The following is a 17559-nucleotide window of genomic DNA, read 5'->3' as shown; positions in this document are numbered from 1 at the left end:
AAATTTAGTACCCCCGTCACTTTGAAAAACCTTTAGTTTGCACGAAAATTGAGTTTGTGCAAAGTTTAAAAAGGTGAGCAAAACCTCATAAAAATCATATTTCCGTTTGAGAGGATAAAACCAAGAAAAACGAGAATAATCATCAATAAATAATGCATAGTAACGATATCCATCAACGGAAGTAACTGGGGCCGGTCCCCATAAATCACAATGAACCATATCAAGAACATGCAAAGAGCTTTTGACATTCAACTGAAAAGGTAATCTATGTTACTTTGAGAGTTCACAAGACGAAAAAATAGTTGGAGTTGATAAAATAGAAGAAACATGTAAATATCCATGCTTATTAAGAAGAAAAATAACATCATAAGCAACATGACCAAGTATTTTGTGCTACAAATCAAAATAAACTTTAGTAGAGGAAACCATTGATGTTGCCAAAGCTTGAGAACCCGGATTTAAAATGTAAAGACCATCCCTATGTGTGACTGTTGCTAGGATCCTTTTGTTGATTGTATCCTGAATAGTAAAAAAGACCGAGAAAACAAGACATCAACCAGACTATTATTGGTTAATTTGCTTACAAAAAGTAGTTTCGTTTTGATATAAGGAACAATAAGAATATCCTGTAATTTCAGTTGTGGTGTAATAGATAAGGTTCCAATACGAGAGATGGGAAGGACATTACCATTGCCAAACGTAACTTTGTCTTTGCCATTATAAGGAGTAGACGAATCAAGACCGGTTGAGGAAGGAGCTTGATATGTGTATTTATATATATATATATATATATATATATATATATATATATCATATCTTAATATTTTAGCCTTAATTATTGTTATTTAAAACTAAAAGGTAGTTATAGTGTTTAAATTTATATTTTATAGGTATATTGTTGATAGAGCGGAAAAGAAGCAAAAGGAGACGGAATTTGGGCTTAGAATGCAAAAAGAAAGAAGTTGGCTGAAGGCAGCCCACTACGCCCAACGTAGTGGGACTTACGCCCAACGTAATGTGGAGCTGAGGACTACACCCAACGTAGATGTTGGTACGCCCAGCGTACTAGGCTCGGTGTCCGAATCCTTATCGCGATAAGTTTTCTTAGTACGCCCCGCGTACACCGACTTACATCCAACGTACGTAAGTCAGTTCCAACTCTTATTAAAAGTGATTTTCGGCCAACCAGAAAAGAGAACTCGATTTCCTTTTATCCTTAGTCGACAAGTAACATATATTCTGCTGTTTTGAGGGTTTAAAGGCGGCGGGAAGGCCGTTAAGCTAACATGAGCGAAGATATGAGGGATTAGAGAGCGGATTTATGTCGGTAATCATGTGGTTTGTTAACGTGACCATGTTTAGCATTCCATTGTGATGCCATTATGTGCTTATTTTCTGATTTAGGTGTTAAAACCTTTTACTTTGAGTTTGTGACTGAATGAATCTTTGAATTTATGGTTTAATTGCTATTTAGATTATTTATTCTTATTTAATTTATTTTGTCAAGTTTGATTGAAGACCCATATGTGTTAAAGATTGTTGTTTTGTTTCCTATTGCTGAATTAATAAAGTTTAAAGGACTATCTAGTTGTGTTAATTTGAATCGTAGTTGTCCAGTAACCATTGGTGATTATGACTAGAGTTTTGCCCAAAACCTAGGGTTAGGGAATAAAGTAATGAACTTTAATGTGTATTCATGAGTAGAATGACCATTCGATGCATGATTTAATTCCTAAGACCATTAGGGTTAAATAAGATCAAATCTTGCTTAATACGAACTGAATACTGATTTGCATGATTGTTTGTTCACCTGATCAATGAATTAATAGTTGTGTTGAAATCAAAGGATTAGGAGTCATGACCATGACACTAGTCATATTAGGAATCGGTGAATAATGAATGAATATCCATTGTATCAGTAGTTAACCATTAATTTGAGATGTAATTTATCTAAACCAAAGTACCTAAAGAAATTTGTCTTCCGGTCAGTTTATCGATATTTGATGTTAATTGGTATTTAAAGTGTTTAATAAAACATTTCTTTATTGCGTTTTGTGTGTTTAGTGTAACCTATAATCAAAAACTCCAAATTAATTCACCATCGTTCCCCTTGTGTTCGACACCTGTTCTTACCACAACTATACTATTACACGATTAGGTCCACTGCCTAGTGTGTGTGTGTTAGTTCGGTTGTGATAAATTCAGTTTTATAAATTTAAAACTTGAGCAATTAATATATATATAAAAAACCACACATCAGAGCCATATGGGCCGTCGCACCAGAATCCACACACCGATCAGGAGTGGATTCGTTTATGTTGCAATCGGCATGAAAGGCTTGGGCTAAATTGGCTGCAGAATATGAAGATTTTTAGCATAAGTACTCAAATCTAGACATGATCTTGCATAGTGATCATCAGTTCGGTATAGTTGACGATGAGGTGGTCGACGACCACGACCACGAGAAGAAGAATTTCCCTGAAAATTGATCACCAGACCTCCCTCGCCTACGAGAAGGAGCAACAGTGAAAGCAACAGAAGATGGAGCCGATTCATGTAAAGATGAAAGAAATAATTTGTGGCCTTCCGCCTGAGCAACAAGAGAACGAAAAGAAGGTCTGGTGGGTAGAGCTCGATGAGCAGTAGAGAAAGTTTTTAAAGGTTAGTCCCAAGCCACACAAGAACCAATGGCTCTTGTCATCATCAGCGACCGTTTTCCAATTGCCTGAAGTTGATCACAAATAGATTTAAATTGCTTAGCATATTCAGAGACAGAGAGGGGTACCCTTTTTTAGCTGGCGCAAAGAATCTTTGAGGTTCTGAGATCGATCCTGAGAATCATGACTATAGGCTTACTCCAAAGTCGCCCATACTTCACGAGGGGAAGAGAGACCCAAGATTTCAGACTTGGACTCTTCAGATAGAGAGGATTGAAGAATTAAAAGAACCTTCTGATCAAGTTCGACCCAAGCATTATGGGTTGGGTTGGGAGCTTCTTTACCGTTGATTAGGGTTTTGGATGGCGGGGCGAAAGAAGAACCATCGACATGACTCATCCACTTTTGATGAAGAAGAAGTGGGGTAATTTGATTACGCCAGATGAGGTAATTGGACGAGGTTAATTTAATGGTGAGCATATGGATAAGGGTGTTTAAGGAGAAAGAATTCTCAGATGAAGAATACATCATGAGATGAAGAAGATGAGAGGAAGAAAGAAGAGAAAACAGTGAGGATGGTTAGGGTTGTGCTAGGGATCGGTATTTAGGCTGATACCATGTGATGATGGGATAAATGTTCCTGATGATTATTATTGAAAGATGATTAAAGTATATATACAAATTACAAAATGATATACAAGGTAAAAAAAATAATCTAATATAGGTAAGGGGCTGTTTCATGCACCTTCTGAGTGGGTCCAATGATTGCACTCGGTCATAAATCTTCAATCTGCGCGTTTGTTTTCCTGCTGAAGTCTTGGACTCGGTCCAAATCCTGATTCGGTCTCCATTTTTCTGTTGATTCGGTCCAAAGGAAAAACTTGGCTGACTGGGTGGGATGAAGAAAAAGACACGCTTTTCCCTCTACCAGCAACGCTCCTTCACTTCTCCTTCGACGTCACATATTCTTCCTTCCTTCATTCCTTTCCTACGATGGATAAAGGATACCAAGTTTACCCTTCATAATTTTGTTTTATAATCATCAAAATCAAAACCTATCTCCCAAAAAACTACAATCGATCCTATTGATTTCTCCAATCGATTTCATCATCTCCAAGCCAAGGTATGCTATATTAAGATTTTGGTCCATGTAATTAGCTTTTTTTTTTTGTAAATTTTCTTCAATTGTATCAGTGTTCTTGCGATTCAGTTGTATCACTGATTGTTTATTTGAAGTTTTTACAAACAATATTTGCAATTGATTGAATTTAATGATGGGGTAGTTGGATGTACACACACTGATGTTTCAATTGGTGCTGATATGGTTACATACATGTTTTTGGTTTTACTTATTGATTTTGCAATTAGTGGTATTGTGTTGTAGAATTTACAGCAAAATATGAACAAAACTGTGGAAACAAAGTATTTTTCCCCCCTGATGATGACGTGATGCTGTTCTTGTGGCTGCCCTTGGTGTGGTTTACTTTTTTTTTACCATTTTACCCCTGATGATGATTTGTAGCTTGTTTTGTGACTTCCCTTGGTTAGTTTTTTATATTTATCTCAACCTGACTTGTATTAAACCATATAACATGAACATAAAGAAGTAATTTCTCACTTGGTTACTGATATTGTTTTTCCCTTTTGTCTTTATATGTTGTTTATACTCTTGTAACTGTTGAAGTTTTGAAACATATATCCAAATGTTCCTGGAATAATAAGTTCCCCTTCAAATTATATAAAAAAAAGCCAGTACTCTTTAATTAGTGTTAACTGTATCAGGTTTTGATTGTTCGGATATTAAACCATGAATGTTACAATTCCCAATATTCCATTAAGAAGGTTGTTGTATTAGCCTCTTTGCTTTTGCCTCTTCTTATTTTGGATAAGACTTTTTGGTTCTTATTATGTGTTAGGTAAAAAAGATAATGTTATAAATTAAATGGTAAATTATAATGGAATTATTATGAAAAAATGTTATTTGAGGGTAATATAGTCATTTTGTATAGTCAGCCAGATGTAAAATCAAACAATTAGTTTCAGACAGAAGTTAATCCAGTCAGAACTTCCAACCTAGTTAACTTCTAACCAAGTCGGTTCTACCCCAGTCAACGACTATCAAACGACCCCTAACTAAATAAAGATAATTATATGCGGGATTTATCTCCAATATAAAGTATATGTTATTATTAGGAGTGAAACCAATCTATGGCCTTTTAAGTTCGACCGGTACCCCTGAGGGATGTTTTACATCTAGCGACCACACACCAACTAGTTTGTGATCGATTTGGAAGAATTCCATTACACGGGCTTCATCGAAATTCATGGATTTCACAATAGTTATTAAATCTAAAAACATAATGAAAATCGAAAAAACTACAAGGCTTTAACCATAAGTTTGCAATAGTTTGTAATTTTGGATATCTTAGGATTTTTACCTTTCTACTTTAGTTTTTCTTTTTGAGTTTAGTTGCTTGGATTTTATTAAAATACCTTGAGGTTTTGAGCTTTTTATGACTCTATATTTGCTTGAGGACAAACAAATCTAAGCATGTGATATTTTGATATTGCTTAAATTAATCATATAATTTGGTTATTTATCTTAATATTTATTCTAGAATATTGTATTTTAAGGATAAATATGTTTAATAGAGTTTAATATTTGATAATTATAATTTAAATTTAGAGTTGAAGATAAAAGGAAAAGATTGAGGCAAAAAATGGAGCAGATAAGTAAGAAATTCGAAGTTGCCTTAAAATACGGTGTTAACGCCGCAAAGGATAATGGATAGCGCCGCAAAGAGCTATTAAAATTCGAGAACAATTGGGACAGATCACGCTTAGCGATATGTAGATGAAGGCTTCACGACGCTACGTTTAAAAATCTATAAATACGAGATTTTCACATCCCAATTCGGTGTGCAGAAAAGAAACATCAATTACTACGAAAATAACCTTTTTTATCGTTCTAAAGGCGGAAGAAGCCAAAGAAGGTGTATTATTGAAGATTTGTAGAAGAAAGCTTGAAAAAATCATTAGATTTGCAATATCTAGCATTATTTATATGTGTTTTTCTTATTTTTTTTGTAAACATGAGGGGCTAAAAACATTATTTTTTGCTTAGATGTTGATGAACTAAAGTAATATGATGTATTTGTTGATTTTAGTTTATACAAGTTGATTATTTATTACTTTTGGATTAATCATTCTTCCTTAATTGTTAAAGTTTAGATTTTTATAGCTTACAACTAAGTTAATGTAATTTAGACTATTAATATGATTATTGTAACTTGAATCTTAGTAGTTTTTTACCATACATGTTAGGACTAGTGATTGAACAAATCATAGGTTTAGGCAATATTAATTGAATAATTTTCATTTACAAAAGCATTAGTTAACAAAATATGCTAAGTTTAATATTGTGATCATTAAGGTTATACATTAGGTTAATTCATTAGTAATTCGATTAATTAATTGGTTATTAGGTTGTTAGTTTCATGCACATTGAACTAGTTACTTACTAATCTCAAGTATTAGTAATTAGACCATAATTGCCAATCAACTTATCTATTGGTAATCGCTTTATTAATTCATTGCACTATCAACAAATCATCATAGGAAAATGGGATTCAAAGTCTAAGATGAAGTGCTTCAATATTACTGTCTTAATTCAAGTTACTTGTTTTATTTGATTGTTCAAAGTGATAATTTAAACATTCCCCAAATTTTATTTTTTATGCTTTAGTTAATTTAAGCTGATTCTGGTCATACCGGTTCCCCGAGAGTTCGACATCCTTATTCACCACAATTATAATATTACACAATTAGGTTCATTGTCTATGTGTCTTAGTTCGGTTATGATAGATTAGGATTTCTAAATTTAAAACATGATAATTTTAGTATATTAAAATAACACATGAGAGGTAGTAGTTTGGCTTCTTCAGGAAAGAAAGTGAAGATTATGATTTTGTCCCGTCCTTAGGTACAAGGCAAGAAGGAAGAGGAATAAAGGGATCATATTTTATTGGGATAATATCATTAATATCATTATAGCCCAATAATTTTTTAGGTTTTTATTAGTAGTCGAAGCCGCTTAACTTGTTATTAACCTCCTAAAGAAGGGATCAATAAAATTATTTCATAGTTATAACCGGAGTATCAAATCTAGATTTTTTGCTAGTGATGGATTTTTTTTCTTGTTCGGTTAACTTTTTGCTTTTAACGGATATTTTCTAGTTTATATTTTTGTCTAAAGATGGCAGAAAGGAAATTATAATGATATTGGTGCAAGGTGACCAATAGTGGTGCAAGATGGTCGATGGAAATGTCAATTGGATTGTCGAGTCATAAGTTTAACCATATTGGCCATCCATATCAATGCAATGCCATTAATCTTTTAATTGTGTCATATCAGCTTTGCAATTACAAATCACATAAGTGGAATACCAACTATCTTTCAAAGTGGACCCCATTTACACATCATCAACTAATTGATAAATTTTAAATATATTTAGGATAATAATAGCTAATATATATATATATATATATATATATATATATATATATATATATATATATATATATATATATATATATATATATATATGTATACTGTTGTAAAACTCCCGACTAGGTCCCGATTAATCTCTAACTAATCTCGAGGCGCTACCTGACCGATTAGAGGGCGCATAGCGATTAATCCCTACCTACAAAATGTGTGAAATAGTAGAAAACGATGAAATTTTAACACTTTGAATAAATTCTAACTCAATAGAAACTATTTGACGAATGATTACTATTGTATTAATCATATTAACTTATTTTATTATGATATTAGTGGTATTTACGAACTTTGTTATGATATTAATCATATATAATTTTTTTAAATTCAACGAATTAGCAATTAATGGTCCGCGATTATTCTCTCGATTAATCCCCGCCTAACCGATTAATCCCTTAACCCTAGTCCACCGACTAGCTAATGTCAAACGTTTTTTACAACCTTTTATATATATATATATATATATATATATATATATATATATATATATATATATATATATATATATATATATATATCAATGTTTTAAAAACCGGTTTTTAGTTGAATCGATCTACTGATCGGTTTCCGGTTCAATCGGTTCGACCGTTGGTTCATGTATTTTTATGTATTTTATCGTCTATGTTTAAATAGTTGTATTCCTTTTAATTTAATATTTTTACAATTATATTTTTTTAAATAAGCCACAATTATTAATATTTGTTAATCTACTATAATAAATTATAATAATTTTGTCACATGTCAATCTCTAATGAGTTTTGACACTTGTCATTTTGTGATATTTTTTAAATAAATAATATCCAAATATAAATTTATGGTTTTTTTTTCATTTTTTAAAATTAAAAAGCCATATAATCTTATACTTATATATGTAAAGTATCAAAAGTAATAAATATTATAATAAATTGGAATTAATATGTTTCTTCATTCCTTATTTCAAAATTTTATTTTAAAAAATATTTACTATTTACATTTTAATATTTTATTTTCTTTAATGAACTCGTGTAATACACGGGTTTACATCTAGTCAGATAATAAATAAAGTTAACGTAAACCAAAAGCACAAATAATGAAATTTCGAAAACAAAATAAACAAAGCTTGTGTATATATTAATATGTTAATGTAATTAAAAGTTGATTTTTTTTAAACATCCTACATTAAATAGAAATGTCTGTAAAATAGAAACATTATTTTAATATATATATATATATATATATATATATATATATATATATATATATATATATTTATTGGTTGTTAATATTTAAATATGATTGCTTTTGATTAAAAAATTAATATAATGACATTTACAAGTCTTTCATATATTGAAAGGCAAAAGTCCTCAGTGACAATAAAATTTGATTAGTGGCATGAGGCTAGAGAGAGTGGTGCCACCGAAACCGTACTCTCTTCACCGCCACATATATGCCACGTCATTTTCTACCACACAAGTGTGGTTTTTTCTTGGCACACTAAGGGAGTGGTGCCACACTTTTATTTTATTTTTTTATTTTTGTTTTTTTAACTATTTTAATTTAATAAAACTTCATTTTTTTAATAAAAAAACATAATTTTTCATTACTTGAAAATTAAAAAAACATTACATTGAAAATTAAAAAAATATTACATTGCATTACGAAAAAAAAACACACATGACATTAAAATAATCCTAGAAACTTAAAAAAACACAAATAAAATAACTAAAGCATACTACATAAAGTCGTTCTTTGAGAACTCGTCTTCCGAGTCATCCGGTGGATCCAAATTAAGGTTAATGTGTTGAATCCCGTAAATGTGTTCCACCAAGTCCGTGCGAAGATTGTGAAATGTTTCAGTGCAACGTATCTCTGCTCTCCTGTTCATATACTCCTCGCCACCAATTTCTATTGGTTGTGTCTCTGGTATGGTTTCTTCCTCGTCAAACGCACATATCGCTCTTCCTTCGTCTTCAATAATCATGTTATGCAATATGAGACATGTATACATGATTTTTTTGAAGTTTTTCCTCACCAAAATTAATTGCTGGTTTTTTCAATATGAACCAACGTTTCTTCAGAGCTCCAAAAACACGCTCAACATTCTTTCTAGCTCTTTCTTGAGCTCTCTTGAATTTTTTTTCGTCTAGAACCATGTGGACACGTAAACGATTTAACAAACACAACATACTCATGATAGATTCCATCGACCAGATAATAATCATACTTATATGACATTCCACGCACTTCAAAAGAAGAATCTGGTGCAGATCCATCATATATGTTGTTAAGTATAGGTGAACGATTAAGAACGTTGATGTCGTTAATCGAACCAAGAGAACCAAAAAAAGCCCACAGATCCTGTGATGCAACTGCTTCAAGTATGACCGTTGGGTGACCATGATCACCTCGGGTAAATTGTCCATGATATGACGTATGGCAATTTTCCCATGCCCAATGGAGAAAATCTAAACTTCCTAGCATTCCAGGAAACCCATGCACACTCGTATGATGAGCTTGCAATTGTAAGATGTCATTACGTGTAGGCTTACGTAAATATTTTGGACTATAAAACTGAATCACAGTTTTGCAGAAATAGTGGAGACTGTCTCGTGCGGTCCTAGCAGACATCCTAAAACTCTCATCTAATGCATTAGACGTAATGCCATATGCTAACCGACGAAGTGCGGTCGTGCATTTTTGTAAGAGAGTGAAACCGGGTGTACCTCTAGCATCGTAGCGTTGTTGAAAAAAACTGCACTCCCTCGTTACATCTTCAACTATACGTTCGTATAAACGTTTGAACATTCTGAAGCGCCTACGAAAATAGTACCCTTGATAAGTGACATTCTCTTGAAAATAGTCTTGTACCAAACGTTGGTTGGCTTCTTCACGATTTCTGAAAATATATCTTCGTGTTCTCCATTGAACACACACAACAGAGGCATCAAAAATAACTTGAAAATTCTTCAGAAGATGAAGAAGATGACATTTTGAGAGAGAAGAGTAAATTTTTTTTTCTATTAATTTTAAGAGAGAATGGTGATTTTTGTTTGAAAAATAATATAGTGAGTAGTATAATTTATAGGAAAGAAAGGAAAAGGGAAACAAAAAAAATTTAAATATTCGAAATTTTGACCGTTCAACGGTCCTTTTCCCCATCAACCAATCACATTGCACGACTATAAATTGCCACACTGTGGCCTAAATCGCAGGAGACCGCAGTCAGGGGGCAGTGTGTGCGGCTGAGGTGGCAAAACCGCGGCTCCAAACCGTGCCACTTCTTCAAGCCTTACAAGCATTTCTTGAAAGACCCGATGTGGGTGGTCTTACTCTTCAATTCTTGGATATTGGTGTATTTGACATGTAAAATTGAGTTTATGTCCCTTGAAAGAAAGTGACCATTTGAAACAAAATCAAATAAATTGTTGAGGCCAAGTGCTATTATCTCTGTTTTATTAACTTTTTTAATAAATTAATAAATATAAAAAATTAAAATAAATCAGTAAGGATAAATTTGTCTTTTAACATTGTTTACGACCAAAATCGAAACAATACAAAATATTTGGATGGTCCGAATTAAAAGAAAAAGCTAGAGACAATACATACATATTACCCAAACCACAAGGACCATTCTTGTAATTTACTCTATTTTTTATTTTTAATATAATATAAATAAATATATTAGGAAATACGAAATAAATATTTAATCTCCATCAAATTTTTCGTGAAATACCACTTAGAAAAATGAAGACCATTAGGAAATAGGAAATAAATATCATGTCAGCGATAAAGAGCATATCGATTTGTGGCCAAGAAATATGGAATAAAAGACAAGGGTATTATGGTCAAGAAATTATAGTGGCATTTTTCGTAAATAAACAATTTAAGGTATAAATTATTAAATATTTGCATTGTTTCTCTACAGAACCCTTGCCCTGCATCTGAAACCCTCCCCTTGCATTTGATTTCGCCTCCTCCTTCTCCCTTTCACAGTTTTTCCCAAATTTTCTCTAAAATGGGAGAGGAAAAACCAAAGCCAATCGCCGGCGTTTGGCCCACCGTTAAACCATTCGTCAATGGCGGAGCTTCTGGTATGCTTGCTACCTGTGTCATCCAACCCATCGATATGATAAAGGTACAATTTCGATTGAATCATTTCTAGTTCTACTTTTTCTTGTAATCGTGAATTATCGCATTTGTTACGCCTTCAATGATGGTAATTTTAGGGTTTAGATCTTGTGTTCTTTATTTGAAGGCTGGTTTTATCACGATCTTGTTTCTTTTTCGAATTGCATTACTGAGCTAATAGCTCAAAATGATTTGTGTCTTAGATTGCTGGTTTTTAACTCTACTTTTTGACAAATTTGATACTTGAAATAACTTTTTGATGTTTTTCTGCTTCGAATTTGATCTGGATCGACAATTTAAACTACTTATAATCTACACTCAGGTCGATTGTGTCCTTTTCACTGTTCTTAATTTGAAAATTGATAGAATTGTATCCTAGTGATTAGTGAATTTCTAATGGCTGAAAATCTGACATATATGAACTGTTTTGTATGATTGTATCTTCCACTAAACCAAATCTGTTTATCACATAAGATATAATATTTGTCTTAAATTATCAATAAATTTCCTAAATTATCGATCACTTACAGGTGAGAATCCAATTGGGTCAAGGATCTGCTGTATCAGTGACAAAGAACATGCTAAAAAATGATGGTGTTGGTGCTTTTTACAAGGTTTGTCTTAAATTACCAATAAATTTCCTTAATTATGAACCAAATATCACACACAAAAGCTCAACATCATGTTACATCATGTTTCAAATCATCATATTCATATATCTTCTAACCATGGTGTCATTTGGAGCATAGGGTTTATCTGCAGGGTTACTTAGGCAAGCCACATACACAACTGCAAGACTTGGTACATTCAGGTGAGTAATTATTTAGTCAAATCTTTATGTCACTTTCGACCCCTTTATTTTGTAAAATATTACTTTTATCCCCTCAAATTTGAACATTTATCAATAATTCAATATGAAATGATGAACTGAACTCTTTTCAAATCTTTTTTTATTTTTAGGATTCTAACAAACAAGGCACTTGAGGCAAACGAAGGAAAGCCACTTCCATTATACCAAAAAGCCTTATGTGGACTGACAGCTGGCGCGATTGGAGCATGTGTAGGGAGCCCAGCTGACCTGGCACTGATCCGAATGCAGGCTGATGCCACTCTACCCCTTGCACAAAGGCGTAATTACACAAACGCCTTTCATGCTTTATACAGAATCACAGCAGATGAAGGAGTTTTAGCTCTTTGGAAAGGTGCGGGTCCCACTGTTGTAAGAGCAATGGCATTGAACATGGGAATGCTTGCTTCTTATGATCAAAGTGTCGAGTTTTTCAAAGATAATCTTGGATTTGGTGAAGGTGCCACAATTCTAGGTAAGTTTTTTATATTATACAATCTTTAAAATGAAAAAATTTACAAATCTGAAATTATATGTTTTTTTTTTTTTTTTACAGGGGCTAGTTCTGTATCAGGGTTTTTTGCTGCAGCTTGTAGTTTGCCTTTTGATTATGTGAAAACTCAAATTCAGAAAATGCAGCCTAATGCAGAAGGGAAATACCCTTATACTGGATCTTTAGATTGTGCTATGAAAACCCTAAAAGCTGGAGGACCTTTGAAATTCTACACTGGATTTCCTGTTTATTGTGTTAGGATTGCTCCTCATGTTATGGTACTTTCTCTCTCTCTCCCTCTCTCTTTCTCTCTCACACACACATACACATATACATACACAAAAACACACACAAGAATTGGTTTTGACAAATTTGAATTCTGTGAAGTAAAGGGCAAATTGGAAATCTCTATTCTGATAATAAAGTTTGTTCTTTGATAAAATTTTGAGGAATGGTGATGATAATCTTGAAAATTTTAATTAAATAAGGGTTAATCTCAAAAAAGATCTTTTTTTTATGCTTTTTTTCGGATTGAACCTCAAATTTATTTTTTGCCTGAAAAAGGCCACCTTTATATTTTTTCCGAAAAAGCCCTCGACTTTGTATTTTTTCTCAAAGAAGACCCAAAACCCTGAACCTTCTAAATGCTTCCAAGTAAACCCTCAACTTTTTTAGTTTTTCTTGAAAAAACTCTCACGTTTTATAATTTTTTTTTGGCAAAAAATGACTAGAAGGGTCAGATTGGAAAAAATGAAAAAATACAAGGTCTTTTTCAGGCAAAAAATAAATTTGAGGTTTAATCCGGAAAAAACACAAAATATAAGGTATTTTTTGAAATTAACTCTAATACTAATAATAATAAGAGGAAATTGCAAGAATGTTTCATGAGTTTTGTGTTTTTTATTGCAATTTTGGGACCTAAACTTTAATTTTTGCAAATTCGGTTTTAAATATATAATCGTGTAGTTTCCTTTTATTTTGGTATGTGTGCCATGTAAAATGACGAATTTGCCCTTATCTGTTTTTTATAATTTTTTGTTCAAAGATTAGTAATTTTTTTTAATAAGATCTGTCAGTTTTGCAATTTTGGTTCTAGGGTTTTATTAATAAGGGTTAATTTAAATATGATGTTAAGTCCAAAATATAAATCAAAATATCAAATAAACATAAAATTATTGAAAGATGATTTTTTAAAATAGTTTAAAACATTTAAATGTTTTAAACATGAAACTAAATCGACATGTCGAATTAACTAAAAATACCCAAAACAAATTATTTATAATAATTGAAATTTTTTCAAATAAATGGTTCTTAAACCATAACCATTAACAATATAATAGTTAAAAAAAAAACATAACCTTATAAATTACATTACCTTACAAAAAATATCAAATAAGTAATTTCTAAATTATTTAATCATAACGTTAAAAGTAACATTAAATCGAGAATTATAACAATTATAAGTTTCTGATATTTTAATTTTTGTTTATACAGATGACATGGATTTTCCTAAATCAAATTCAAAAACTAGAGAAGAAAGCTGGATTATAAATTTATAATCGATGAAGTGAAAGCACTCTATATCCGAAATAACAGTGTTGTACTCGTTACAGGGTTTTTTTTTTTTTTCGTTGTTGCTCATTTAGCATTGCTAAGTATTATTTTACTTATTAAATCAGAAATATTTCTATTTCCTAATTATTGTAAAATCATTAATGTTGTACTTCCTTTATAATAATCACAAAGACACATACTTTTAGGCTAGGATTAATTTCATATTTTAACATTTTGATATATATATTTTTTCGCTATTTAATAATTCTTGAGTTTACGTCTGCCACCTGCCTCGTGTCCTTGTGAGAGCGCCTGTTCCATTCCGTTCAAATGTGCTTTTGCCAACTTCTTTTTCGTTTCCTCGTCTTTTCACAAACAAAAAGTGTATTAGTAAAGATTTTGGTAGTGTTTGATACGAATGGAATTTGTAAATATAATTCATCTTTAAAAAAAATTTCAAGGTTTTAAATAAATGATAATTTTGTTTTCTAATGTAATCTTATTTACGATTCTAGTAAGTTTTTATTATGTTAATTTTTTAACTTTGTGAATAATTTTATTAGTTGGAATTACATAACATATACATTTGAGAGATTAAACTATACGTTGTATTTGTATAAAAAGTAAGATTTACATTACGAAAATTCATTCCATTCCTTCAAGATCATGTTTGGTTGGTTTGTAGGAACCAAATGAAATGAATTCTTATATGAACCATCCTGATTCTGATTCCGATTCCATTTCCTCAGACAAAACAAACAATTTTTTTTTCTTAATTTCATTCCATTCTCGCCTCGATTCAGGGAAACAAAACATAAACATACCGGGAGGGCATCCGCCAGGGCTATCGGGGCATTGTTCGCAATTAAGAACACAAAAAAAGTAGCATTCGATTTCTTGTGCCTCGGTGTTCCGCTTCATGCATTGGCTTGGGCATTCGCGCATGCATATTGTTTCCCCTTGTACCTTGTGGCTCAAGCAAGCCAACATCATTAGTGCAATAAAACTTAAGTTTTTCATTTTTATATCCATCTATCAAAAAACTATCTATGGTTTCAAAATCAGGAAGAGGGTTGGAAGGGGTAATTTGGGCTTTTGATTCATTTCTCTTCCTAGGGGTTGTCTTTGTTAATAAGAGAGCCTATTTGTAGTTGGGGTTGGTGTTTCTATATTTAGAATCGTTTGACTTCCATCTTTCTTTGTAGACCTCTCAAATCGTTGTCTTGGATGGTGATTCTATGAATTGTTTCCTAATATGGAAAGAAGGCAAAAAGGTTGGTTATTTGACTCCAAAAGTATAGATATCAGGTGGTATATAAATTACATCATTTGTTCAAAAGAGTTAGCATTATATAATAATATTATATAATGCTAACTCTTTTGAACAAATGATGTAATTTATATACCACCTAATATCTATACCTTTTTGAATCAAATAACCAAGCAAGACACTACGTTGAATCACCAACCAAGACAATATTTTGAGAGGTCTACCAAGAAAGATGGAAGTCAACAATACTAAATAAATATAGAAACACCAACCCCAACTACAAATAGGATTCTTATTAACAAAAAGAACACCCGGAGATGGTTCATCATTTGATGGTTCATTGTATAATATATTAGGTTTAAGTTATGCAATTATACCTATCAGTTTATGTGTGTTACATGTCCTAAATCAAACCAGTCCTTACTATTACGAAAAAATAATCATGGGTCAACCTACCAACTTGTGAACCCGAATCTGACCAATGAATCCGTGAACCCGTATAGGTAAATGGGTTTGACGGCTCGTGTCCGGATTGATATTTCCAACCTGTCAACCCATGACCCGCCAACCCACGACACGAATAATTATATGGGTCGTATTCGGGTTGATGCATTCTGACTTGTTAACCTGTGACCCGACCGCCAATCTGAACCCGACATGATTTCCACCTCTATATAGTATCATAGTGTGTTTGGATCATACCAAAGCAAAAGAGAAACAAAATTTTATGTGCATGATATGATCATCATGATAGAATTCTTTAAATATATATCCTAATCCAAAGACAACGTTTTAAAGTCGTGAATGTCATTCAAATAGCACATAGGCTATATACAAAATTACACACAATAAGCAATGCACATACATCATGAGAGATGAGATGTAAATATTTTATAGGGTGTGTGCTCATAATACACTATACAATTACATCAAAGTTTTAGTATGGGGAACTTTTAGACAATGGTTTATTGGATCTTATGTATAAGAAACAAAAAAGTTGTTACTGATTTATTTATAATCTATTAAACAAAATAAATAAATAAGAGTTGATTTAGTAAAACAAATAATATGATTTATTAATTAATAACTTTTGAAAGGACTCTAAAATCATATTTAACTAATTAGTTAATGGTTATTATTTAGGGTTTTGGTTTGACTAAATAAATGGCTTGAAAGGACATTATAAAACCCACTCATTTGGATTAGTTTATAAGGAAAGACTTTTTATGGTTAGTAAACATATGTTTGTAAAGAAAGTTCAAGTGGTCTGGTTTGGAATCTAGCAGTTATTAATGTGTGCTTCGCGTGTATACCGACATAAAGATCATAGTTTTGATATTGAATCAAAGGATATTCACTCTAAACCAAAGGTATAATTCAATTACCCTAATGCTTGTGTGATTGTGGTTAATCATGGTTTTATCCTCTCTTTGGGAATTAATTTTAAAGTGTTTTTTTTTTCTATTGAGACTTTGGTTACTTAATTGTTTTCCATCGTATAATTCCCTACAATGACATCAAGTCATTTTTTTTAATCTTTTGATAATCTTTAAAAAATTGTTTTGCTTCATGTATCCATGGGTTTGGTCTCAACTCGGACAATCGTGTCGTGTTTTTGTCTAACATGACACAACATTATAAGTTTTTATGTAACACGCACGCAACACAACACGATATGTTTTTTTTTTCACTGACACGAAAATGAAACAATTAAAACATGAAAAACACGATACGACAAAGATAACATAATAACTAATAGTTTATTTAATTCTTACTTAATCATATAATAACACCATAAACATGACAAATAAAATAAACAAATGTTAAATCATGTCAATTCCGCATCAAATTTTGAACACGAACACGATACGATAAACATGTTTTTTTTTTTTGCACTAGACACCAACATGACTTTAAATTTGAGTTTCACTCCAATTATGTTTTGTGTCGTGTATTTTTATCTTGACATCAATTCACACCCCTACTAATATCCATGTGATTATTGTTTGAAAGAAACAAAAGTTTCCAATTAAAAATAATGTAGATATTTAACTTTGAATTGGTTGATTA

General features: G+C 31.8%; 1 protein-coding gene and 1 long non-coding RNA gene across 2 annotated transcripts; one reads left to right on the top strand and one right to left on the bottom strand.

Moving 5' to 3' along the window:
* The first annotated feature begins 11112 nt into the window (after positions 1-11112).
* LOC145159647 (mitochondrial dicarboxylate/tricarboxylate transporter DTC) lies at positions 11113-14429 on the top strand. The gene is made up of 6 exons (XM_079078668.1): positions 11113-11332; positions 11856-11939; positions 12075-12136; positions 12286-12647; positions 12729-12943; positions 14160-14429. The coding sequence occupies exons 1-6, from the start codon at positions 11213-11215 to the stop codon at positions 14214-14216; spliced, it is 900 nt and encodes a 299-aa protein (XP_078934794.1). The 5' UTR covers positions 11113-11212; the 3' UTR covers positions 14217-14429.
* Positions 14159-15338, bottom strand: LOC145159648 (uncharacterized). Its single transcript, XR_013737829.1, has 2 exons — positions 15044-15338; positions 14159-14584 (listed from the first exon to the last, which is right to left on the bottom strand). It is a non-coding gene; the product is annotated as an uncharacterized LOC145159648 (long non-coding RNA).
* Positions 15339-17559: the final 2221 nt, after the last annotated feature.

The sequence above is a fragment of the Lactuca virosa genome, chromosome 2, assembly GCF_052849685.1.
Source record: "Lactuca virosa cultivar CGN04683 chromosome 2, Lactuca_virosa_CGN04683_v6, whole genome shotgun sequence".
NCBI lineage: Eukaryota > Viridiplantae > Streptophyta > Magnoliopsida > Asterales > Asteraceae > Lactuca > Lactuca virosa.
This window is presented reverse-complemented; position numbering and strand designations above follow the sequence as displayed.

Coding starts and splice junctions, on each gene's coding strand:
- LOC145159647 (XM_079078668.1), top strand. CDS start 11,213: ATGGGAGAGGAAAAACCAAAGCCAATCGCCGGCGTTTGGCCCACCGTT. Junction 11,333..11,855: donor AACCCATCGATATGATAAAG/GTACAATTTCGA, acceptor GATCACTTACAG/GTGAGAATCCAATTGGGTCA. Junction 12,944..14,159: donor GGATTGCTCCTCATGTTATG/GTACTTTCTCTC, acceptor TTGTTTATACAG/ATGACATGGATTTTCCTAAA.